Source organism: Nanorana parkeri, unplaced genomic scaffold (genome assembly GCF_000935625.1).
Source record: "Nanorana parkeri isolate BGI_ZX_2015 unplaced genomic scaffold, ASM93562v1 scaffold413, whole genome shotgun sequence".
Taxonomy (NCBI): domain Eukaryota; kingdom Metazoa; phylum Chordata; class Amphibia; order Anura; family Dicroglossidae; genus Nanorana; species Nanorana parkeri.
The window spans coordinates 140,506-166,005 of record NW_017306681.1 but is presented as its reverse complement, the minus strand read 5'-3'; the positions used below and the strand labels follow the sequence as shown (position 1 = coordinate 166,005).

The 25,500-nt window shown below is 40.0% G+C and overlaps 1 protein-coding gene across 1 annotated transcript in view; it reads right to left on the bottom strand.

Annotated features, from left to right (window-relative positions):
* The window catches only part of PDGFC (platelet derived growth factor C), a 217,193-nt gene that overhangs the window by 86,346 nt on the left and 105,347 nt on the right, over positions 1-25,500 (bottom strand). The window contains exon 2 of the mRNA XM_018559711.1: positions 13,010-13,205. Within this exon, the coding sequence (XP_018415213.1) occupies positions 13,010-13,205 (196 nt within the window). The remainder of the gene's footprint in view (positions 1-13,009; positions 13,206-25,500) is intronic.

Genomic DNA, 25,500 nt, shown 5'->3' with positions numbered 1-25,500 from the left:
AAAAAACTTCAATAAATTAAGCTTTTGCTATCTTAAAAGGACTGGTGTGCTGATGACATTTCTGCAACTCTGTACTGGAAACAGGACTGGTACACTGGTAGCAGGACTGACTGCAGACTATACTAATAGCAGGACTGACTGCAGACTGTACTGGCAGCAGAATAGACATAAGGACTGGTAACTGGATTGGTAGCTTACAGGTAGCAGGACTGTCAGCGAAGCAAAGGGCTCTAAAGTGCTGGGACAGACCAACACATGTCCTGCTACAGTGTAAATGGATACAGAAGTAATTTAACGTAGCTGCGAGACTCGGGCAAAACCAGGAAGTGTCAGCAGCCCAACCGTGAACAAGAGAGAAGGCGCTGGCACAGGAACAAGGAAGATAAGCGACAGTGACAACATCTATAATTTGAGGTATACATATGTTACCTGGCTAACCAGAACATGTATCCAGGGCTAATGAATAGAGAAATAATGTATATCTTCAAACAAATCTGAAACATGTATATGTTACATAATTGGATATGCCCTAGATATATAATTTGAATATCACTTTTTTAACTTCACTATATCAAGGGTGATGTCAAATCTAGAATAAACATATACCTGATTAACTAATATGCTTCCATGCAAGAGTCTTGTAATAAAGTTATATAGTAAAATAAGATTCATTATAGTTTTATAGTTATAGTTAATAATGATATACTGTAATTTGCCTTTTAATGTCTACACTGATATTCATAATAGTAACTTCAATATAAAGCTATTCATAATCACGGGAGCAGGACAGAAACAGTGACTCATATTAATGTTCGGATGATATCATACCTCCCAACTTTCCCTCATTTGGAGGGACTGACCCTCATTTGGAAGCAAATCCCTCTGTTCCTCTTTCCTCCTCAGTTGTCTCTCTTTTTGGTTTGGAGCTTGTGCAGCTGGTGTGGCGAGTCACCACACCCTTTGTGCGCACGCATCTGCCCATGCCCAGTAACACTCGTGCATGAGTCTGCTCATCAGCATCAGAGAGAGAGCATTCCAGAGATGTAGCCAAAACGAAGGCTAGAAGTGCAAATTAGTTGCAATGCCGCCATGTTGGAATAGGGCAAACTGTTCTGCTATGCTGACAATTGGGCATTGAAGGGAAAGACACAATCACCAGTTCCCCCTGCAGCCCAAAAGAAGACAAATGTTTAGTGTTATGTAAATATTTGATAGAATCATTTGTAAACAAGAAGAAATTGTAATTATATATGTTGTGAAACTGATCACTGTAGCACCTGAAAGTCCCATTTGGTATACATATTTTTATTTTAGACAAACATTCTCAAAGTGCATCGCCTTGTTATTCAACAGATATACAGTACACCAATCACCCATAACATTTTGATCAACCACCTAATATTGAGTAGGCCCCCCTTTTGCCGCTTCAACGGTTCAGCCCTGACTCGTCGAAGCATGGACTCCACAAGATCACTGAAGGTATCCTGTGGTATCTGGCACCAAGCCATCAGAAGCAGATCCTTTAATTCCTGTAAATTGCGAGGTGGAGCCTCCATGGATCGGATATGTTTTCCCAGCACAACCCACAGTTGCTTGAATTGCCCAAAGCATTACGTTGCCCCCGCCGGCTTGCCTTCTTCCCACAGTGCATCCTGGTGCCATCTCTTCCTCAGGTAAGGGCACCCTGACTAGTCTGTGGATACGCAGTCCCATACACAACACACTACGATGCACTCTGTGTTCAGAAACCTTTCTAGCAAAAGTGGCATAATTTGTTGCAGCAGCTTGAGCTGCAGTAGCTCTTTTATTGGATTAGACTACATGGGCCAGCCTTTGCTCCCCATGTGCATCAGTGAGCCTTGGCTGCCCATGACCCTGTCACCAGTTCACTGGTTTTTCTTCCTTGGTCCACTTTTGGTAGGTCCTGACCACTGCAGACCAGGAACATCATACAAAAACTGCAGTTTTGAAGCTTTTCTGACCAGTCGCCTAGCCATCACAATTTGGCCCTTGACGAAGTACACTTGCCCATCTTTTCTGCTTCCAACATATCAACTCAAGGGACAAAATGTTAACTTGCTGCCTAATATATCCTACCCACTTTCAGGCACCGCTGTAAAGAGATAGATAAAGTTATTCACTTCACTTCTCAGTGGTCATAATGTTATGGCTGATCGGTGTATAGGCTAACTTACTAAATTTGAGAATCTTCACAAAAACAAATGTGTGACTATGTTCTTCAATTAATTTGCACACGACTGAATAATTGAAGTTAATATTCACATAATTTATTGTGTAAAGATTTTTAAGTCTTTAGGCATTTCAGCCCAATGGTTACAGGAGCACAACAAACACGCTCCAGCCAGTAAATGGAATGTTCCTGACTAATTATATCCCAAGAATCATAACTTATCAAGACAGAAAATAAACACAAAGATAAAAAAAATATTTTCTCTCCAAAGAGAAATATCAAGTATCAAGACATTTGTTAGTTTTTTAAAGATGTGACATAAAAAATGGCAACATAATAAAAATAATAATTGAATTTGGTTCCTTACTGTCTTCACCACCAACATTTCCCAGCCATGTCAAGTAAAAACACAGACCCTGAAGAGCTTTATGTCATGCAGAGCTAGTAGCTGTAAATCATGTAGTCTAAAATAGCTCAAAAATGCAGTGAACAAACTGTGTTTATGATTTAATTTCTATTTTTACTTTTCACAAAAATTAACACTACACCGAAACACAAAATTGAATAGTAAATCTAAACAAGGAAAGAATAATTTAGAACTTACGGGTAAACATAACTAAAAATCAAATCTCCTTTGTAGCATGTTTCTGTCTATATATACACTGAGTGGCCAGATTATTATGACCGCCCCATCAGTACTTCGTTGGGCCACGAGATGACTTCGTTGGGCCGCCTCGTGACTCCACGAGATGTTGAAAGGTGATGCGAGGAATCTGACACTGCACTGTTGCCCTTCTGTTGTCTTGTACCAGTCTTGTCACTCTCCGTTCTGCCCTAACATTGACTAGTCGCTGACGGCCACAATTCGCACGTTCAGACCCAGATTTTCGGCTGACAGTCCAGTCTTTAAACACTTTAACAACAGCTGCTCTTGAACATTTAACGGATTCTGCTGTTTTGCTGATACTCGCTCCATGGCTCCGAGCGCCAACAATCATCCCACGTTCAAAGGCTGTTAAATCGCGTTGTTTACCCATATCTTCAGAAAAAAATCACTTCTACTGTTGTGGTAAACAACCTGCTTCCCTATTTATAATGGTCTGGCCCTCTAGCAACTTCAGCGCGAAATTATAGCTAATTATAGCTAATTTGCCTACAAACGTCAGGTGGTCATAATAATATGGCCACTCAGTGTATGTATATACTTTACATTCAGTAGTCATAAAAGGTCGCTTCAACATGGTCCAATATTTATTTCTTCATCGCCATTTTGGGTGTTTTAAGCTGTGTTTTGTGTCATTAACCTATTGGATGACCTGCAACTGAGACTAAGCTTTCTGGCAATGGGCAGTACATTTTGGTCCAGAATTACTTGATAGTCTTGGGAGAAAGCAATGGGTGGTGGGATCAGATAGTGATGTATCTTGACTTTGGAGTTCAGTTTGTATCTCTGAGCATTTCCATTTGTCTACCATTTGACAAATCCTTCTGTTCAATCTGGGGCCAATTTTCCTCTTGCAGCCACATCCAGTGAGGTTGGCAACACTCCTATGGACCTTAATAATATTTGCAACTGTAGTCAAAGGGACATCAAACTGCTTAGATATGGTCTTCTAGCTTTTACGCTTGACATGCTGGTCTTTAATTTTCTTTCTGATTTCCTCAGACAACTCTCTCCTTTGCTTTCTCTGGTCCATGTTCAGTATGGTGCACACAATAATATCTAAAAGCAGAGTGGCTACTTCCTCCATTTAAATAGGCTGACTGATAGCAAAATTGATGAACAGTGTGTGATACTAATTACAGAAAACAGTTAGTTTGGAAAATCACTATGATCCAATTATTTATAATCTTTTTTAGGGGTACCAAAAAATCTGTCCAGGCCATTTTAGAACATCTTTGTAGAATAAGCAATAATCTATCTCCTTTCAAACTTTCTTTGCTTCACTCCATGACATACCCCAAAGACATGTAGGTATACATGGGACAACTGATATTAATTTAATCACTTTTTAGGAGGACTTAAACATTGTTATAATAAGCTGTAAGCGTACCAACAAATGTGTCCACGCCTTTATATCCTAGCTTATTGGAACACACATCACTTAAAGTGACACTAAACTCAGGAGTTAAATGTTAAAAATGCTTTTAGGCACTTTAGCTATTAACAAATTGTCCCTTATTTTTGTATCATTCTGCTGTAGATCCTCAAATCATCTCTGAATTGGTGCTGACACTGTCCTTCCTTCTGGAGGGTGGCTACTTGTGTTCCCCATGCTCTCTGTGTGTGTTGTAAAGTAGCCACTGCTCCAAGCTCACTCCCGTGATGGTCTACAATCTCATGTTTAGTTTACTAATTTGTACTGAAATTGGAGTAGGGAGCGAACTTGGAGTGGTGGCTACTTTACAACACACACAGGGGAAGGACAGTGCCAACACAAATTCAGAGATGATTTGAGGATCTACTGCTGAGTGATACACAAATAAGATACATTTTTGTTAATAGTTAAGCTACTTGAATGCATTTTTAAGATTTAACTCCTGAGTTAAGTGTAACTTTCAGGTAGATTTTAATGTGCATTTACATACGGTAATTAGTAAGAGTGAAAATAATTGTAAGGTTTATATCCGCCTTTCTCAACCAGGGTTGCTCCAGAATGTGTAAGGAGGACATTCTTCCCATTGACCACCAGTGTAAGAGGAATTCTTCCCACTGACCACCACTTTATTGTACTGTGAGTTGTAAATATAGTAATTAATGTCAGGAGTTCCCTGAGACATGAAAGTTATTTCAATGGATCCCCTGTGATAAAAAGGTTAACAAGTTTGGATAATTCATGTTTAAACTCTGGCAATTGATTATGTTTTTCATTTTATTTTATGGAAGTATATTAGAAACACGTGTCTGCTGCCTTACATTATCCAGTCATTTACATTTCCTTCGGCTAGCTTCGGCCCCAGGACCCCTTCGGTTCAGTAGAACCGAAAGGCTGCTGTACGGGCTATTCACTATACTATACACTCAACTATACTCCCGAACTTGGCCGAGCGGCTCAGTCGAGCGGAACGCATATGCCTCGGCTCGGCTGAGGGCCGACAGCCTGCTTCTGACAGCTGGGCGGAGCCAGCCGTGATGTTACGGCTGGCTCCGGCCACTTGCAGGGAGATCATCGTCCCTGGTTACCAGCTAACCAGGGACACTGATCTCCAGACAGCAAACTCTCCCGGCCGCTCCAGGAGTCTTATCTTACGGCTGGCTCTGGCCACTTGCAGAGAGATCATCGTCCCTGGTTACCAGCTAACCAGGGACACTGATCTCCAGACAGCCTAACTCTCCCTGGCGCTCCGGGAGTCTCCCGCACCCGGCCGCCAAGGAGAGAAACACTGCTTTTTCTTTTTTTTTATTCTGACACGGAGCCATTTTTTTGGCAATAGGAATGCATTGCTAGATTCCTATTGGCTATTTCAATGTGCAATAGCCAATAGCAAACTAGCATTACACCCGCCCTCTGCTGCAGTTCTCCATCAGGTCCACCACTACTGATTGACAACAGCAGAGGGCGGGTACAATAGATAGTTTGCTATTGGCTATTGCAAATTGAAATAGCCAATAGGAATCTAGCAATGCATTCCTATGGCCAAAAATTATTATTATTTTGTTTTATTCTGGCTCTGTGTCAGAATAAAGAAAAAAAAAGAAAAAGCAGTGTTTCTCTCCATGGCGGCCCGGGAGCGGGAGACTCCCGGAGCGCATGGGAGAGTTTTTTTTTCTTTATTTTTGACGGCAGCAGAACCGCCGGCCAATAGAAAACTGTTGGGCGGAGCTAGCTGTCATTGCTAGCTCCACACAATCGTTTTCTATTTATTTTTTTCTACTTTTTAAACTATTTTTCTGTTCTGCTTGGTACCACAGAGGGACCGAGCTGAACAGCCGAGCCGAATGCCGCTCAGTGGCATTCGGCTATTCACTCACTGCTGTTCGGCATCTATAAGAATAGACCGAACTGCAGCGAGTAGCTTGCCGGAGGTTGGCTTAGTCGATCCAGATGTTGGATCGGCTGAGTCGAACTCCTTCGGCACTTCGGGTCAGGCGAACATGCTGAGCATGTTCGGCCGCCTCAAAGCCATCCGATGTACGGCTGATTTCAGCCGATGTACGGCTGAAATCAGCCGTAACAGTCTGAAGTGAATAGCCGAACAGCGTTCGGCTCACTTCGCTTTAGGTCGGTCATTCACTCGGCTGCCTACGGCAGCTCAGTGAATAGACCCCTGTATCTTTGTTTATGTGTTTAGATGCCCTTTGTACAATATTATACTTCGGCGCTCCTAACCTTAACTAATCTGGCCAGCACAGGGTAAGTGTCATATACTCTTTAAATATTTGAAAGGTTTTCTCGTGGCGCTTTAATCCCAATAATGCTACTCTACTAATATAGTGCTGAAGTGCTTTTTCAAGCAATATCTGTCAATAAATAAAATTAAATAATCAATCAATAAATAAAATAATATTCAATTGTTTACAGATACAAGAAAACCTGAATATCATACAAAGTCATCAATACTGTATGTATATAATTTTATGTCTGCAGCTAGATATGAAATATGGTGGTATCTATTTATTAGCACTCAACATTGCTGAGCTTTAAGTAGGCTTGGGAAAGTATCTTGCCTATGAGAAGCAGAAATGAGTTTGCATGAGTATGTGAATCCTATATTGTGTTATTTTCAGCCCCCACATGTTGGGTTATTTTTACTGCACTGCTAAACATAGCTCTGGTTTTCATCATGCTGCCTTTCAAAATTCATGTACATTTTAATATAAACGTGCAGCTCCTGCCTATGGGGGAACTGGCTACATATTGGACAGAGTGTACACTGTGTAACTCAAAATATTTGTGGTCTTAATTACTTCTGTGTTTTGACTGAGCTAATATTTTGCATCTCTTTTAAGGTTAATTTTAATGTAAATATTTTTTTTAAGCTGGCTTCATAGGCAGATATGTTTTTTGTAATGTCAAAGCAAACTGGTCCTTGCATTTACAAAACATGAGAAAGTATGAAGAATATTTATATTTGGATAGATTAAGGTGATATTAAAGTCAAAAGGATTTTAAGCTATTTTAAATGCTGATGAAATCACTTACAATGGATGCTACTCCTTGATGTTTAAAAGCTTTAGTTTCCTGCAGAATCAGCTGGTCCCCTGAGCACTGACCCTGATATCCTGTTTTAGAGTGACTCCTTTCTCAAGCAGAGTGCTATGCAGTCACCTTTGTGTGTGCTAGTAAGCTGTGTGTGTCTCCACAAACACACATAAATAGAAGTCACCAGGAGTTGATGATACGTGCGAGAAGTATAAGCACTTTTTTACTGAATTGTCACATGCGTCATAAAGCCAACATGTCGCCCTGAAGAAGGGATCCTGCATGGCCCCCAAAACATTGGCTGGTCACTATGTCACCCTGAAAACGGGACCCTGCAAGGTCCTGCGAATGTAAAGTGTATGTATATATTTGTTTGATCTGGATTCATTATTGAAAAAAAAGTTTGAGAATTTAACACTACCTCAAGCAACATGGCTCAGACATTTGCTTACCTAATAGTTACAGAGTAAGAGAAAATAAATACACAGAACAAAGTGCAGTAACGCATAGCATCTAGAATATGGTAATCCATTAAGGGGTAATGGGACTTATTACGATTTGCCTATGGCTTTTGTGCTTTGCCCTTTGTCACTGTATGAGCCCAAATGTGTCCAGGGTCTATTATCAGTGCAACATTCCAGAAAATCCAATTTACCGGTTTTGTTTAATTATTGAAATAACAAAGTTAAATGGACTAAGCAATACATGTAGGAATACTGGACACCTCATGCATTGTCATTAGAAATGTCTTACAAAATCTTACAGTTTTACTGCTCAATTTTAAAAAGCTTCATAAATAGACCAGCAATGTAGTTAAAATGAGACAACATTATCAAATCAAAACATCAAATGTGCGTATCCCACTATCAGGCTAGCCATGTAAACATAAGCTTAAAGAGAATATTTATTTATCTATTTATTAAAGGTGTTTATATAGCACCATCAATTTACGCAGCTGTTCACATAGTTGTACATTCATATGGAATAACCCCTGCCCTCAAGGGGCTTACAATCTAAGGTCCCTTTCTCACATGTATACATACAGGGCCGATTTAGACAGGACTCAATTGACCTTCCAGCGTGTCTTTGAATTGTGGGAGGAAACCGGAGTACCCATAGGAAACCCACTGTGCTGCCCCAAAACCGAAAAGCAAATATGTAATATAATGTGGTCAGGTACCTGTAGAAATGTGCCAAGAAGTCTGGAGGGCATTACATATGTGGTAAAGAGGCTCAGGAATAACAAATGTGGCCATCTGGTTGAGCACATGGAATTTGTGGAGCAATGAACTTGGTAAAATTGGTTCGAGAGTATGAGATTTGGCTATTTAAAAACTAGCATGCATATATTTTGTTGTTTGGCTTGGTCAAGGTATTATACCTACACAGCAAACAGCTGTGTCCTTTTTTCCCTTTTTCTTTCTAGACAAAGACAATAGATGCCAGTAGGTCATATCACCCACCCATGTCCACCCTAATATGAATAGTTTTTCTGTGGGTACAGCCTTCAATTATATTCTTAAAATCTGAATACACACAAGAATACATAAGGCCTTTACTATGGAAACCTGTGCAATCTTAGAATGTTCTATACGCTATGTGCAATATGATATCAGTAGTACTGAATTATACAGCTTAAAAGAGAGAAACAGATGCAAGAGCTTAAGTGGAACATAAATGTGGATGCAGGGGTTTTTTTTTTTTCTTGTTTGATCTATAAGCCTCAAGTGGTAACATATAAGTAAGACATGTTAAGCACTACACAACATATTAAGTGTCACAAACAGCTGGTAAAAACTGGAATGATAGCTGTATTGCACTTCTCAGTTGCAAACTTTAAAGTCATTGTGCATCTGTATGCAATAAAAGAGAAATATGACAGTCTTTGGGAAGTATAAAGTAAAAAATATTACTTTTTTCAACAATATCAAATACTATACTTTTGAGCAATGTAAAAGCAGCAAATTCTTATCTGTGGAAGGTGGCTTAGTCAAAAAGTAATCATAATATTAAACGTGAGCTTAAAAGTCTACGGTAGAGGAGAACCACAATTTTATATGAAATGGAGGTATGGAAGAGATTGTCAACTTCTGAAAAGAAAATGAAAAACCAATTATTTTATAAGGGGGGTTATTCATGAAGGAGTCGAAGGATCCAGCTGTAGCTTCGGATGATCCTTCGGCTCTCTTCGGCCGCCCGAGCCCTTCGGTTCAGTTGAACCAAAGGGCTGCTGTACGAGCTATTCACTATACTATTCACAGCTGAAATGAGCCATACAAGGCAGAAGTGAATAGCCAAACAGCGCTCGGCTCACTTCACTTCGGCTCGGTTATTTACTCGGCTGCCATTGGCAGCTTTGTGAATAACCCTAATAGTAATAAAAGCTACCCATGTTCCATTTCCCCAGCAAAGGTCTAAAATAGTATTCTCAACCAGTGTGCCGCCTGAGTGTACCAGGGGTGCCAGGGCAAAATCCATCTGAAAATTCCCCAAAAAGTTTTTCTATAGACTGCGGGTGTCCCAGCTTGAGTCTTAGCAACTGATGATGTCATCCATCGCTATAAATGCTGTCGGAGGCCACAGTCTTAAACAGTGGCTGTCAACAGTGTGTTTAGCGATGGAAGACATCATTGGTTGCAAGGAATCAGTTAGTTGCTTCCTGGCAACCAATTAAGTCTATGGGGAGGTGGCCTGAGCAGTATAGCAGAAGAGATGGCAGCCAGGGAGGGCCGGTGTAATGGAGGGGAGCTTGTGGGTCCCAGAGCGTGTTCCACGGCCAAGCTCAGTGTACTGTGCTGCATTGCTCTGCCTCCTTCTCCTGCAGAGTGATCTCCTCTGATGTCCGCTAGATAGTTCCGGCTTGGACGTCACAGCAGACACTGAGGAGAAGGGGATAGGGGCACAAGGTATGCTTTCATTGTGGGGGCCTGGGGGGACAGTGGGGAGCAGAACAGGTGTGGGGCTTACTGTCGCTAAACCATATAATAAGACTTTTAATTAAACTCTTATTGTATGATTTATCAAGTAGTACAGTACATGAATATATTAGTAAAATCTGTATTTCATTTACACTACAAATCACTGAACAGGCCTGCAGCAAGTGTTCAGTGATATGTAGTATACATGAAATGCAGATTTTACTAATATATATCCGTATACTGTACTATTTGATAAATCATACAATAAGGTTTAAATTAAGGGCCCACTTACACTGGTGCACGCACTACTACTACCTGCAGCGCACCGTAACACACTGTATTGCGGTGTGATCAAGCACATAGCGGGCGGGAGGTGTGCTTGGGGTTCCTCAAGATTTTGCATAGTTTAAAAGTGATTCAAAAAGGTTAAGAAACACTGGTCTAAAAGATTCAGCTTTGGCTAAAATGAGGTCACTGGTGTAAGGAACTTTGGATGTGACTTGATTAATGTGTATTGATACACACTTCAAAACTTTATTTTTTATTTATCTAATAAGCAAATGCTGTGAGACAGGAGTTAAGTTGCTTGCTCGTCTTCTCCACTGATTAGATTTTTTTTTTAATGCAACCCTCCCATCCTTTTGGATCTCCGCTTTTGTTAGAAATCTGTAAGAGCTTGAGGCCTAATACTAACAGTTTTATCTATGGCAAGATACCTGTAAAGGTACCACTCATCTAACAGGGATGCTGGGGGGATTAAATATTTCTTACTGCAGCACTGAATTGATCACGTGATTGTAGCAGGCATATTCTCTCATTCACCACACCATTTCAGCAAGTCCACTAGAATGGCCTATCCTAATACAACAAATACAGAAAGATCTGCAATACAGTTTGGAAAGCTTATTGCAATTTTTTTGTTAACCTAGAGGACATTGTTTACTGTAGTCATGAGTGCCTACATACTTTTTTCCTGTTACAATGAGACCACAGTATGGATGGGCTGTGGAAAACTCAATAATCTTTACAGCAACCATAAGCAAAAGAGGTTAGCAAAAACACATTTGTGTTGGTGGGTGTGCCTAAATTGTAAAGGATGTGGTGCTTAACATCACCTTTTCAAATACCTTACAACCATCATACCTGAAAAAAACTTATCTTCCCCACCTGCCTCCTTTGTAAGACATTCTATGTTTACTTTAAAGATTTTAACAAGAAAATGTGGATATTGGCACTGGAAGAAGTCTCGCCATAGCACACCGGTGGCTGCTAATGGGGGCCAAGTAGAGGGAGGGGGTGCCTGGTCAAGGGATATGAGGAGGTGGGTGAAAGGAAGATCTCCTATTCTTACCTGCCCATTCTGCTTTTAACCAGTTAACTTGTACAACCTGGCACCATCCAGACCTCCACCAGGACAGGACCCACTGTGACTGCTCACTGACTTGTCCCTGTTATTTGTAAACACAGAAGCGGGCAGAAGAAGTCTTCCACTACACACTTCCTCTGTGGTTCTGACTAATGAGATCATTTAATTTAGAGTGCGGAAGAGGATGTGGGTAGTGGAAGACTTCCTCTGCTGGCTTTTGTGTTTACAAGTGACAGCAACTATTGGGCGAGCTATCATAGTGGGCTGTCACAATGGTGACACACTGATGGAGGTCTGGAAGAGGTCAGTCTAAGCACCATCAGTAGTAATCCATTTTTGAAGTATTTTGTAATCACTGTTCACTTTGTGTGTGCCTTTGTTGTACCTTCCCTACTGCACACCTCCTTATTCTGCATGATATGTTGTACATTCCCTATTTCACAACACCACATTGCATATGTCATGCTCTAAATTCCCTACTGTGCACCTCCTCATTATGCATGTCCCCATTCCGCATTGCCTCATTCCATATGCTGCGTTGTTTATTCCATATTCTGACCTGCCTCCTTGCATTTGACCTGCTGTACATTTCTTATTCCACAATGCCTCATTCTGTATGGTAACCTGCACAACCCCTATTTCGCAATGACTCATTCCATTTAACATGCTGTACATTCCCCTATTCCGTAATGCCTTATTTTGCATGCCATGCAACACCTCTATTTGACATGCTGTACATTCCCTATTTCTCCTTTTGTATGCCATGCTGTACATTCCCAGTTCTTATTCCATAGTCCATACTGTATGTTTCCTATTCCGCGCTGCTCCATTCCTATGCCATGCTGTATATTCCCTTTTCCTCACCTCCTCATTCTGTATGGCGTGCTGTTCATTTTACATTTGACATTGATCCATACTGTATGTTATTCTGTACATTTTATATCTCATGCTTTCCTATTATGTACACTGGGCTGGGAATTTTATATTCCACATCACCCCATTCTATACATTGTGCCATATTTTTTATAAACCACACTCTCCTAATCTTTATGCCATGCTTTACATTCCCTATTCCACACCACTTAGTTCTAAACATGTGCTATACCCACACTCCCCCTCCATAATATCACTGACGCATCCTTTTTTAGTCCTTCATAACCTGATGTTGTTGGGGTTTTTTTTTTCCATTTTGGGGGGCTGTTAAAATGTTTGCTATGGGACTGTTTTTTAGCTATGCAACTGGATATCAGTTGCTTAACAGCAAGTTTTACTGTAGGCAAAGGAAAAGTGCAAAACAGTAGTGAATAAGCAATGTACCAAACAAGTATTCTGGTGGATCAAACCAGACCCACTTTTGTGAGTTTACTGATCATATACCACCATCACTTACTTGCATATATCACCTTCTGGGTCTTCTAGCCCAAATTTTTCATCAAAGGTCAGTTGTATCCGTACATGTTCCTCCAGTGCAACCAATTTCCATACCAACACAGTTTCTCTTGGATACGTGTGGGGAAACCGGGGGCTGTGAATGGATCCATTAAATGCAACCGAAATAATCTTCTCATGCTGGTGTTCCTGCACTCCTACAGCAAATAAGTAGATAAGAACAGTGAAAATGCCATCAAAAGAGCACTAGTATCAGTCTGAATGGTCATCTTTCACAGATGGAACTATATGTGCTTGACAAAACATAGTAAGAAAAAACATAGCAGTACGTCCGACAAGCAGACCTCTAACTAACTTTCACAGAGTGAACAATAAGGATTTGAAGAACACACATGTATGTAGTTTACACACTCCTCTCACCTTTCCCCATTAACCAAAATCTCTCTCTGAATATTAAAATGGTTTGTGCCCCTAATATACAAAAAAAAAGAAGTCATAAAATAGCATTTTGGCTTAAGAGTTCACATATGGGGGATTTTTTTGAAATTGTACTGATCTCTACTCAAAGCTTTAAAGTACATTTGTAGCCAGGGTAAATAACCAATAAACGTGCTTTAAAACAAACCCTCATTGACCTCGGCAGCTTAAGATACTGTGGATAAATTCATCCTTGACAGAAGCTTTCCTAGCTAATGTTGTTCCCGCTCACAGGGCACAGAGCAACTTAAAAACAAAACTAGGGAATATCTACTGTAGGTAGTAAATTAACTATCTACACATAGAAATGTGGCCTAACCTACAGAGAAATGAATAGAAGATCTAACTAAATAGGGTACTTTAACTGTACTTTGGAATGGAACAAACCATATAGTCCAAATATAATTCTACACAATTGTTGTCACTTGTTTATTTTCATATACTTGTCTAATGGACTAAATGACCTGTAAAAGACCTTAAACCGCAATATTCAAAGGAAGTTTGCTGAAAATATGTATCTGCCTAACAGAGTACACGATTTCTCTGTTTCAAATGTATAAAAAAAAGGAGATCTTGTCACAGTCAGGATGAGGCAGGGACTTCCATGCTGCAAGGAGAGCCTTATTCTCCCAGATTAGTGTACAGAAATTTGAACTTTACTGAGATTAGGCATGGGCTACCTGTACATTTTGGCAGAAAAAGTTCTCATGGCTGAGAGTAACAGACACACTGGGATGTCGTGTAAGAAGGAGGAATAAGGCATGCACTAGTATCAGTCTGGTTGGATCAGTTCCACTGTTCCAGACTGTTATAGCAACCAGGTTTAGTGACTATAAGGCTAGCGTTTAAACTATAAAGCCTGCATTTATTGCTTGAAATGGATTACGCCTGTCATTTTCATGTGACGCACGGTGTAGTCTTTGAAGTGCAATGTTCCAACTGATTTAGTTATTTTCATACAGATTCTTTCCATAAAACAATCTAAATGCAAGTGCTGCAACAAGCCATTTTAACTTTTTGATTTAGGAATGGTGCTATGATGAACTCAAAGACAATGATTAACATGTATTAAAAACCCAAGAAACAAAAATTTATATATGGCAGCTTACTAATGTTTAGGTGTGGCGCCTGTATGTGTTTCCAAGCTTTTTTCTTAATTTTGATCTGGTGATTCTGCCACTAACACACTTCCTGCTCTAGAGTGACAATGCCCACTCACTGTACTGTGTCTATAGTGGAGCAACGTTGTCATCCTAGAACAGGTTAGGACCATAGAACACACCCCTCCACCTTCTTTTTTCCAGAACAAAGGAGGGAGGTGTATTGTAGTCAGCAGAAACAGTTGGGGACAACATTACTAATAAGAGCAGCACAGTGTGTACAGAACGTTATCAGTTCACAGAATGTCTGGCAGGATCATTTGTTTTTGTCTTTTTTTTTTCACTTACTGAACCAATATAACAAAACATTTTCAATTGTATATTAGCAGACTAAATGGAGAAAACAAGAAAGGTTCATTGTTAGAATTGACAATACCTAGACTTAAATATTAGAAATGAAAAAGCAAAGTTTTTGCCAGGAGCAGCCTATCAAACTTCACCTTTCATTTGGAGGAAAAATGAAACAGGAACCCTGATTGTTCTTTGTGGGCAACAATACCACACTTGCACTCATTTCCTTTTCTTAAAATTACACTAAACTCAGGAGGTAAAACTCAAAAATACATTCAAGTACCTTAACTATTAACAAAAATATAGTTTATTTCTGTATCATTCAGCTGTAGATCCTCAAATCATCTCTGAATTCATGTTGACACTGTCCTTCCTTCTAGAAGGTGGCTACTTTTGTAACCCATGTGTGTGTTGTAAAGTAGCCCCCGCTCTAAGCTCACTCCTGCAATGGACTACAATCTCAATACAAATTAGAAAAAATAAACATGACATTGTAGTCCATCACGGGAGCGAGCTTGGACCGGTGGCTACTTTACAACACACACAGGGAAACTCCTGAGTTTAGTGTCACTTTAACTTTCAATGAATCAACCCCACAATGCTTTTTTGCTGTCTTAGCTGGGAAGTGTTGAACTAGAGTGACACACAACTATTATTCACAAAGCATAGAGTATGTATTATGAGGTTTGTGGTTTCTGGGTTAGAGAGGATGTTTGCATTGCACCTGCCCTTACTGTACATATCCGGCAGATAAAAGAATCTCTCTTAAGTCTGTCCCAGATTATAACAAATTAAAAGAAAACCTTTGTTGCAGATCAAACAAGCTGTAATGCTATAACTTCCACTTTAGAAGACTCCATACAATATAGAAGTGTTAAAATAACAAAAAAAGTGAAACTTTGTAAGTATTTATTTGTCATATAAATTTGCTGTTGCATTTAATTTTAAACTTGGCTTACAGACAAACCCTTTATAACACATACAGGTCAATTGCTGTGAGTATTAAATAGGGGCATTTTGCTTGTTGTTATGCTTAGTCTAAAGGTCTGTTCTGTAACTAAAAACTAAACTAAAAAAAACTGTAACCAAAAAGCACATACAGTATATGGTTATATTGTCTCTATGACTACTCACTGGCAACATAATGGGGTTGATTTACTACAGGCAAATAGGCTGTTCACTTTGCAAGGGAATTTGATATTTGCAAGGGAATTTTTCCTTAGTTTAGTGGATGTGGTGAAAATTCACTTTGAAAAGAATATGCAATCACATGCAAGGGAAAAAAAACAGCATTGGTCCTACCTACAGCTCTGACACTCTTACTGACTCAGAGTTTTGTCATAACTTCAACAGAAACCTGACCAGTTTGGACAAGCTCTGCACCTCGGACACCCCACTTTAATATCTAATCTCCAGTCAATACCAGACAATACTAGAACCCTCGACTCCAGTATTAAATCCTAACTGCACGAAAGAGGAACATGACCTAAATTCCTCCTTCACGGATGAGGACCGAGAGCACATAAACCTTAACATCTCACAGGGATTCATTAACTTTAACATTCAGGAGAACAACTTTAAAATCTCCTGCCAGTGGTATAGAGATCTGCATTTACTGCATAAACTATATCCTTCTTGAGACAGTTTGTACTGGAGATGTGGGAGGAAGAAGGGTACCTTCTTCCATGTGAACCTGTCCACTCATATAAACCTTTTGGCATGATGTGGACAGACATATTCTAGCAATCACAGGTGAATTAGTACATAATATCCCAGTCTTGGCTTTACTATATGGCAATAAACCCCCCGTACACAAATACAGGAAAAAACCTATAATTCCTTATCTTGAATGCTGAAAAATGTTTATCCTAGTCTATTGGAAATTACCTCATCCCCCGTTATTGATCAACTGCTACTCCAGGATCAACAAAATATCTGAAATGGAGGAAATTATTCACATATCTAATGACACACTACCATAATTTACTCTTACATAGACCTGTTGGCCTGGGTGCAACCGCTGCGTATAACCAGAAAATGCCACCTAGCTTCTTTTCCACCTTAACACTTTTGTCAGGATGCCTGTGTGCAAATGGTACATCTCTGTACCATTGCTTTGCTGTACCTACATTTCCTATCGTGCAATGGCTTCTTTTATTTGTATCTCCTAACCCCGCCCCCCCCCCTCAAATATTTCCCCTCTTTTTTTTCTCTTTCTTCCTTCCTACCCCCCTTTCCCTTTTCCCCTCTTTCGCAATGGCCACGTATTCCCCTTAGTTCTGCTACACTTATAAATTCCTAACCAAGGTATACTCTACCAAGTATGCATCCTATAATGGGCAGTACATACTCTTTGCTCACCTCTGGGGTGCATGCAGAGATATACAGGGTTCTGCAGACATGTCTCACACACCAGACCAACATATTTTCGTGACACATGTATGTCCAGTGGCCTGCAGTTCCCTGTTAGGCTGGCCATATACTGCTCTATTTTTCTTGTTCAACCCACGGGCTGAACGGAAAAAAAAGAGCAAATTCCTCCATCAACAGTACGTGTGTGTGGATCGAGCAATCCCCGCTGTTCGTATTGTACTCTGACAGCGGCCGCGCATTGGCTGCCCGCTCTGTTTGTACGAAGATTTTGTGACTGGCTCCTTCAATCAGCTGATCGAGGGATGCCAGCCGAAAGGGTTCCCACAGCGGCACTCACTGTGCGAATTTCGGCTGGTTCCTTAAGAACCTGCCGCAATTCGTACATTTTATGGCCACCCTTAGACATCTTTGTATGTGCCTCTTCTGCAATTGATTCTCTTGTACCATATACCTCATCATAGAGCTATCTTAGAATGGAGTTATTGCCTCCAAGACCCTACCTCACTGTTGATGTACTTTACTTTCTGATATCTGATTATTTGAGCCCCCTAGACAAAACAAGCACTCAAAGGAGAACTATGGGGTCAGTGTTTTTCCCCATAGTTCTCCTCAGGGTCACGGGAGGACAACAACTAGCATCCTCCCATGACTAAAAGCTCAGTATACCGTGAGCAACAGCTCGCAGTATACTGAGACCGCCGCAGCGGGGACAGATCCCGACATTACTGTCGAGATCCACCCAGCTGCATGATTGACAGCTGGCTCTGCCTATCTAGAGGCAGAGCCAGCTGTACCCGCCCCCTCCCTAGTTCCTTCCTCCAGTGGAGCGGGGAGGGGGGAATCCCTGCAGTGAGCCGTGAGTGACAGTCATGGCTCTCTGCAGGGACAGGATCGAGAAGTGAGCGAGCGACGGTATGTGTTCGCTCACTTCCCGATCTATTGAGCCGACATGTGACAGTTTCATTGTCACAAGTCGGCTCGAACTATGAGGTTGTGTGAAAATCACTCACCTCATAGTTCCTCTTTAAGCCTTTCAGTCTGGAGGTAGACCCACTGCAAAAGTACGTTTTTTGGTGTAAGTGTTAAGATCAGTTTAGGAGTTAAATATATAAAACACAGATAAATGCAGCTCTGTATACTAATAAATCCCTAAAAGTATTTTAAAAATGCAACCAGTCTACCGTAAGTACCTGAATGATACAGATAATGCATGCAGCCACTGAAGTCTGAAACATCCTATCTTGCATATATGTGCCTATGTGCCAGGTAAGTGATTCAAGGATCTCTTTAAAAACTGTCATCACGTTAAGGCCATTTTAGTGTAGAGGAGTGAGATGTTCCTTTAGTATGCCAGTTGGGTACAACTAGGTTAGAGGGGTTGTGGCACAATGTGTATGGATCTATGAGAGAGCATCCACATTTAAAAAACAAATCTTTAGAAATAGATATTCATTTTCTTGTTATTTTTCCTGAAATTACATATTCTCTTTTCTCACTATGGCTTGGTCGCTCCCCAAAAACAAGTGAGAGAAAACAGTAGCTGTTGTAACATTTATTGGATTAAAAATCATGGCTGATGTGTGAGATTGTATATAACAGCCAAGGAAATGTCAACAGCTATGAATTTGGAGAGAGATTCCAGTTTATAAATGGTGTCTATAGTACTGCTGCTGAGATATATGTTTTTTTCATGAACAAAGTGTGCTATAATAATGAAATCAAAATAACGATGACTGCATCTATATTTCAATGTTTCTAGTTAAAATGCCTCAGTTAGTTAAAAACTCTCAGCAGCCGCATAATGATAGAATACACTGCAGTATAAAGGTCAATTGAAGTAAACTATAAATGACGATGTTTTGTCTGCTCAGTCCAACAATTCTCTGTGATCTTCTGAAAGGGGAGATTAAACCTTTAGTTGTATTGAAAGAGCTTAGACACTCTGGATATTGTAGTAGATAGGAGACCACACACTAAAGAGGTGAACGAGTTACATTCAGTTTATAGAGACAAAATGGGTGCTTAAAAAACAAAACTAGTCTTGCGTAAAATCAACCATAAAATGTCAAGGAAAATTAGGAATGAAAGACACCTGGAACTCCGTTAAGTAGAAAAAAAAAGTACAATGTTTTGTGTTAAATTACGCTCAATGCCCTTAAAATAACTTTTGACAAACATTCATATTAAGAGTGAAAGCGATAGTTTTTCTTCAGTCCATATACTTTTATCTCCAGAAAGGTCTCTGTGTGCAGAAATGTCTTCAGAGCGATCTATAATTACTTTTGCATATTGTCTTCTGGCACAGTGAAGTGTGTAGAGCCCACTGCAGTATGACTTAGCAGGCAATGCTGTAACCTGAGAAGTGTGTTCTAAACTTTAATGCTGCTTTGTTCTTGGTTCTCCATGGCATAATCAAATCAGATGACTGTAGGCTATTTTACTGCAACATTCCAACATCTTGGTGATTGAGCCTGAAATAAGACCTAAATGACTCTTTGCTATACTCACATATATAGTTTTTTATGTAGGTATATATGGGCTAATTTAGGATCAATCCACCCAAAATTGATGTTTTTGGAGAATACCAGTATTTTGAATCCTCCACATGCTTATTTTATCTACAGGAGTGAGAACTGTAGTCGTTAGTTCCCAGTTTTGCCTATCCATCATAATTGCTACATGAAAGACTCACCCCCTTTGTTAATTTTTTTCTAATTTATGGAGAATGTAGACAAGTATTAAGCCTTCCTGTAGTTGCAGAAGTAGTGAGACTTCAAGGGGTGGAAGCAATGACAGGTACTATAATGGTAGGTTTTTTGCACCAGCGATGAAAGTGATCTTAAAGTCAAAAGGTTTTTAAGTTATTTCAGATGCTGATTAAATCACTTACAATGGATGCTGTTCCTTGATGTTTAAAAGTTTTAGTTTCCGGCAGAATCAGCTGGTCCCCTGAGCACTGGTCCTGATATCCTGTTTTAGGATGGCTTATTTCCCCTATGTAGCCACCCTTGTGTGTACTAGTGAGTTGCATGTGCCTCCACAAACACACAGGCACAGCAAAGCAAGCCAATCCTCTCCTCCTACCATCTTCCCCCCTTCTCCTTTTTCAAAGCAGGTGTAAGGATAGTTATTGATGGAGACTACTTTGTCCCTTGTTATCTTGTACAGGACAGAAAGTTCAAGGAACCAGAGCTAAGAGAGTTGGGGTCAGTTGTTTGGAAACATGACAACTATAAGGGCTTGGCCAAAATTGTAAAGAAATGCTTTGCTGGGCAATGTATATTTGTTTGATCTGGATTCATTATTGAAAGAAAATTTGAGCGTTTAATACTACTTTAAACTCACCAGTATTACAGTCATACCAAACAAACGGTTTTCTGTTTACTTTAGCCTTCTTTGTCTGTTCTGGTTGGCTAATATGGATTATTGTACTTTACACACTGCTTATGTCCTTACTAAAAAAGCCAGCTGAGTTTATTTCCTTGATGTCAAATAGTAAAAATCCTTCATATACTAAGTTTAAAGTGGATTTCACCTAAAAGTGTTTTTTTTTCTTACAAACTTTTTTGATGTGAAGGAGTGTAATACCTTTGTACAAGAACATAGCTTCAGCCAGTGCGTTCTTGTATCCCCCTTGATGACAGAAAATCATAGAAGGTGCAGAGCATTGTTTAAGGCGGCCAGTCTTGAGAAGATATTCTCTTGGCTAACTGGTTACTCTAATAAAAGCTAGCAGTTATTTAGAAAACATCCCTTGACAACCAGGACTTAAAGTGAACTTGTACTGCACTTTAAAAGTAAAAGTTCTGCAAGAAAACACCACACGTTGTGCCAATACCGAGTATTTGGGCAAGTAGTCGCCCAAATGCTCCAATACCTTCCCCGATACCAGAGTTTCTAGTCAGAGGGAGATTTCCTCTGAGCGGCAGTGGGGTGAGGGAAAATGGAGCCGGCTTCCTGGCCAATCAGGAAGCCGGACGGCAGGTAATTAGCCTAATTTCACAAATGTGCATTTGTAATCATACATCACTGCAACAAATTTTGGCACTATTGTGATTGATAAACAAGAATAGTTGCTTTTCGTTTACAAAAGCTTATACTGTAGCATATATAAAACCTGGCCTTATTACAATAAAGTCCTTGTTGTATTTGTGTGGCATAATAAAGGTATAGATGGTTATTGAAAATTAAAATGCCTCTACTTTCTATTAGTCATGTTTAATAGTAGGTTAAAGTATTTTTACTCCTCCATGCAGACCAAATAAAGGTAGATGATCCTATCCCACATACTAAGATGTCTCAAACTACAGTATATGATGCTAAAAAGTAATGCTGAAATATAAACAGAATAGTTACAGTATAAGCTACACTCAACAGGAACAATTATAACAACAACATACTGTATATTGTTAGGCTATAAATAAGTAAAGAAGTAGTAGACATGGGAAAATGTAAACACCAAGAGTGGGACAATCATGTAAAGGTCAATGGTTACAAAAATAGCAAGGTCAAGGCAAAGAGTTCTCAATGTCTTGTTCTCTATTCTGTCTATACTTCGCTGCAAGGAACATACTGCAGTTCAAAGCCTAGGTGTTCAAAAGTTATACTTTGGATGATTATTTTCAAATAGCATGTTTGCTTTTAAGTCATTTGCTTTCTTTCGGGGGTTTTTTTTGGTTTACAGTTTTTCTCATTTATGTGTCTGGGCCTCACTCACCTTTTAAAAAAATGCTGGTTGCCTGAAGCATTAGGCAAAATGGCTACTGGAATCACCCTAACCTCATGTAACAGCCGGTCATGCATAATCTACCACAGTGAAGGTGACATAAAAAGGAAAGCAATCATGCAGGGATATAGTTTTATTAAATTACGTTTACCTACGTGATAAATGAAGTAAAGAAAAAAGTGCACTTAAGAATAATTTCCCCTTTTGCATAAAATATTCAATGCACACTTCTTCATTAAAGGAAACATTTAAATGTATTATTTTTCTGCATAGGAGCCGGTAAAGCATCGCAACCACAATCATGCTCTGGCTACTGCCGACTGTTCCTCCCATCCATGTCCATATTGAGGTACGGACATGGATTAACAAAGGAAAAGTTGTAATTGTAAGAAATTGCATGCATGGGTCCCAGGCTCTGGGGCTTTTGGAAAACATGTGCTTGTGTGCATGTGCACACAATGGACGTACAAATATGGCACACAGGAAGTGACACGTCTTTCTCTGGCTCTATTTAAACTGGCTTGCCCAATGGGTCAGTGCTGAATGTTCTTTCAGCTTGTGTTCCTGACAGTTTAATTACCTGTTGCCTTGACCCGGATTTCCTTGACTACGCCTGATTGCTGCCTGCCCTTGACCTCTGCTTGTTTCCTGGGTTTGGCTCTGTCTTCTCCTTTGGTACCGTACTGACCGTCTGGCTTTGACCCCTGGCTTGCTTCACTTCGCTCCAGTTCCTGCTGCAGACCAAGCTGACCTCTCAGCTGAACACCAGCCCTGCTTATCCTCACAGGGAACCAGTTGCTGGACTACTACTAGGCACAGTGTCTGAACTCCTTGGCACCCGTGCTTCTCTCTGTCTACTCGCTCCCTGTCCCCACATCCAGGGAGCCGCAAGGGAGGCCTCCTCAGCTAATCCTAAATATGGAACATGAAACATGGCCAGAAACATGAACTTAGCCTTTAAAGAATTTGTATAAGAATGACCCAATTATACTTCCAAACGTTCCTCTACCACTCTAGGCCATGTCCCAGCATATAAACAGATTTTATTACTGCACATCACATTATCACTAGCTTTGCTGCTGGGGGGAGGGATCAGCAAGGTTCTCAAGTTTTAGTTTCTATTGACTTTGGCATGCCCTCCAGAACTACAAATCACATGCACATGTTCCAGTTTTTGTCTGCTCCAGTTTTGATAAATTCCCCTCGCTGAATTTCTGGTAGATTCACCCAGTATTTAAGAACTGTATATGTTTTTGGCTTTTTTTTTTTGCCCAGACGTACTCTTTATGCATACTGTATATCATGCAAAATATTGAAAAATATTGAAAAACAAACTAGCAATGGGCAATATTTCTAAATAAAATGTGAAGCATGTGTCTGACCTAATGCTAACTTAACTGACTGCTTGCCTCATTAGGGCCATTATTTAATACAAAGTTAGATTAAGTAACAACCAAATAAATATCATTTTTAAAAGAGGGTGAGCATTGACAGCCTTCATATTCCTTTCACTATGGTTTTCCTTCAAAGCATGCATTTAAGGTAGAATGTGCCTTTTCTAAACAATCTTGTGTGGTTACTGTTTAAAAAAAAAAAAAAATCTTAGTCAGTTCTCATTTGCTGCTATGCTTACAGGCTAATGCTGCACTCACATACACCACTAGATGGAGAACTCAAACCTCAGACAATATTTTAATGGGTTGCCAAGGCTATCTGAGAAAAAAAATGACAGGCAAGCAGGCTTGCGTACATTCATTTGTAAGCAGGAGTATTATACCTTGTAATGATTAACTTCCCTGAAAAGTTAAGACTGATGGTTAGTTATGCTGAAAAGCTCTCTGCCGTGTTTGCAGTATAAATTGATGGTCACTCTATTTTTACAGGCACCGCATATTCAAAGTAAATAGGCATTTACAACAAAGTAAAATAAATCCCAGGTTACTCATAGTAAGTAGTAAGAAACAAAATTACATTATATTGAAACAACAGTGTTGTTAACAAGAAAAAGCATCTGACTTATCTGTAGATGCGCAGTGCTTCTTCAGGATGCACTACTGACATTGCTATCTTTGTATAAACTATTTCGGGGTGGAACATGACTGCTGTATTTGAGCCAAGCTAAACACAATATTAGGCGGCAGTGCCAGAAAGACTGCCAAGATGTTCAGCTAACAGACCTTAGTGCTGGAACCCCTTAGGTAAGCATGGCACCATTGTGTTCCTGGCCCAAGCTGGATTGACTAATACTGAATATTCTCTGCAGAGTGAAATTATCACCAAACTTATGCATTAACCACACAGGGCAAAGCAACATGTTCACTTTATTGCAGACCTACACAAATGCTTTATTTGACCTTTCCTTAATTTTCCTGCATTCAGCCCCTGGTAGAGACGTCGTGCGTAGGTCACACGTTTCCAGAGTCATAGTCTACAGAAGGCTGTGGAATCCTCATCTGAAAGTAGTTGGCCAAGTGCTGTCACATGGACTTGGTTTCATGGTATTCCATACCCAAAGTATGGGTACTTCCTTTGGCTGCCAGCCAACTAAAAGGTAAGTATATGCTGGAGAGCGGTGGGGAAATAAGGCAGACCTGCCTGTTGCCTTGCACTAGATGGGCATCTGTGGAATGCTGAGCCCCAAGCAACTGTTTTTATTAAATACCAAATTCAGCTAAGATAAATTCTGTATTTCTCACTGTACTATGTCAACAAAGAGTGGGAAATCGGGCCATGAATGGCCCATTTTTTTTACCAGGCCTTTTTTTACAACAGGAAGAAAAAAGTTCTGGTAATAATGCTAGACTGGCCATGCACTGCTCAAATATTGTCCTGCTGACTCGGCCAAGATTCAAACAATGTATTGCCTCTTTGGCACCTTTCATTCGGCCAAAGTCAATTTCTCACTTGAATTTTGTTCAAGCAGCCGGTCTGAAACATACTTGGCTGTAATAGGGGGCAGGGGGTTATGGGGGGACTGGGCACTGGCAAGCAGGCAATCATTTCTATGCAGGCAATCATTTCTATGCAAGCAACAAGAATATTGACCTGTATTGATTGGGGTGAATTTGTGTAGGCTATTGAGGAAGATGTGAACATTGCTGTTGTCTATATTTGTCTAAAATATATTAATAACAAAAGTTCAATTTACTAAGCTATAACTTAGGTGTTATTTAGCATATTGTTCACTAATTAATAAGCTCTCACTGTCCATTTCAGTGAATTTCAGCTAAAATAACAATTGTTATAGCTTGCTAAACTAAGTCGAAAATCTGTTACCGATAAAAAGTTAATTATTAATGCCTATCAAAACTATGTGTTCATTTTAATTGTAGTTGATCAAAGTTTAGACAAAAAATACTCACTAGCACACACTCTTGTGGAGGCCAGATCCAAAACGTGATTTGATGCCTAAAGTGCTAAAACCAGTACCAGTTCATAAACAATATAGCTGCAGTACTGGCAGAT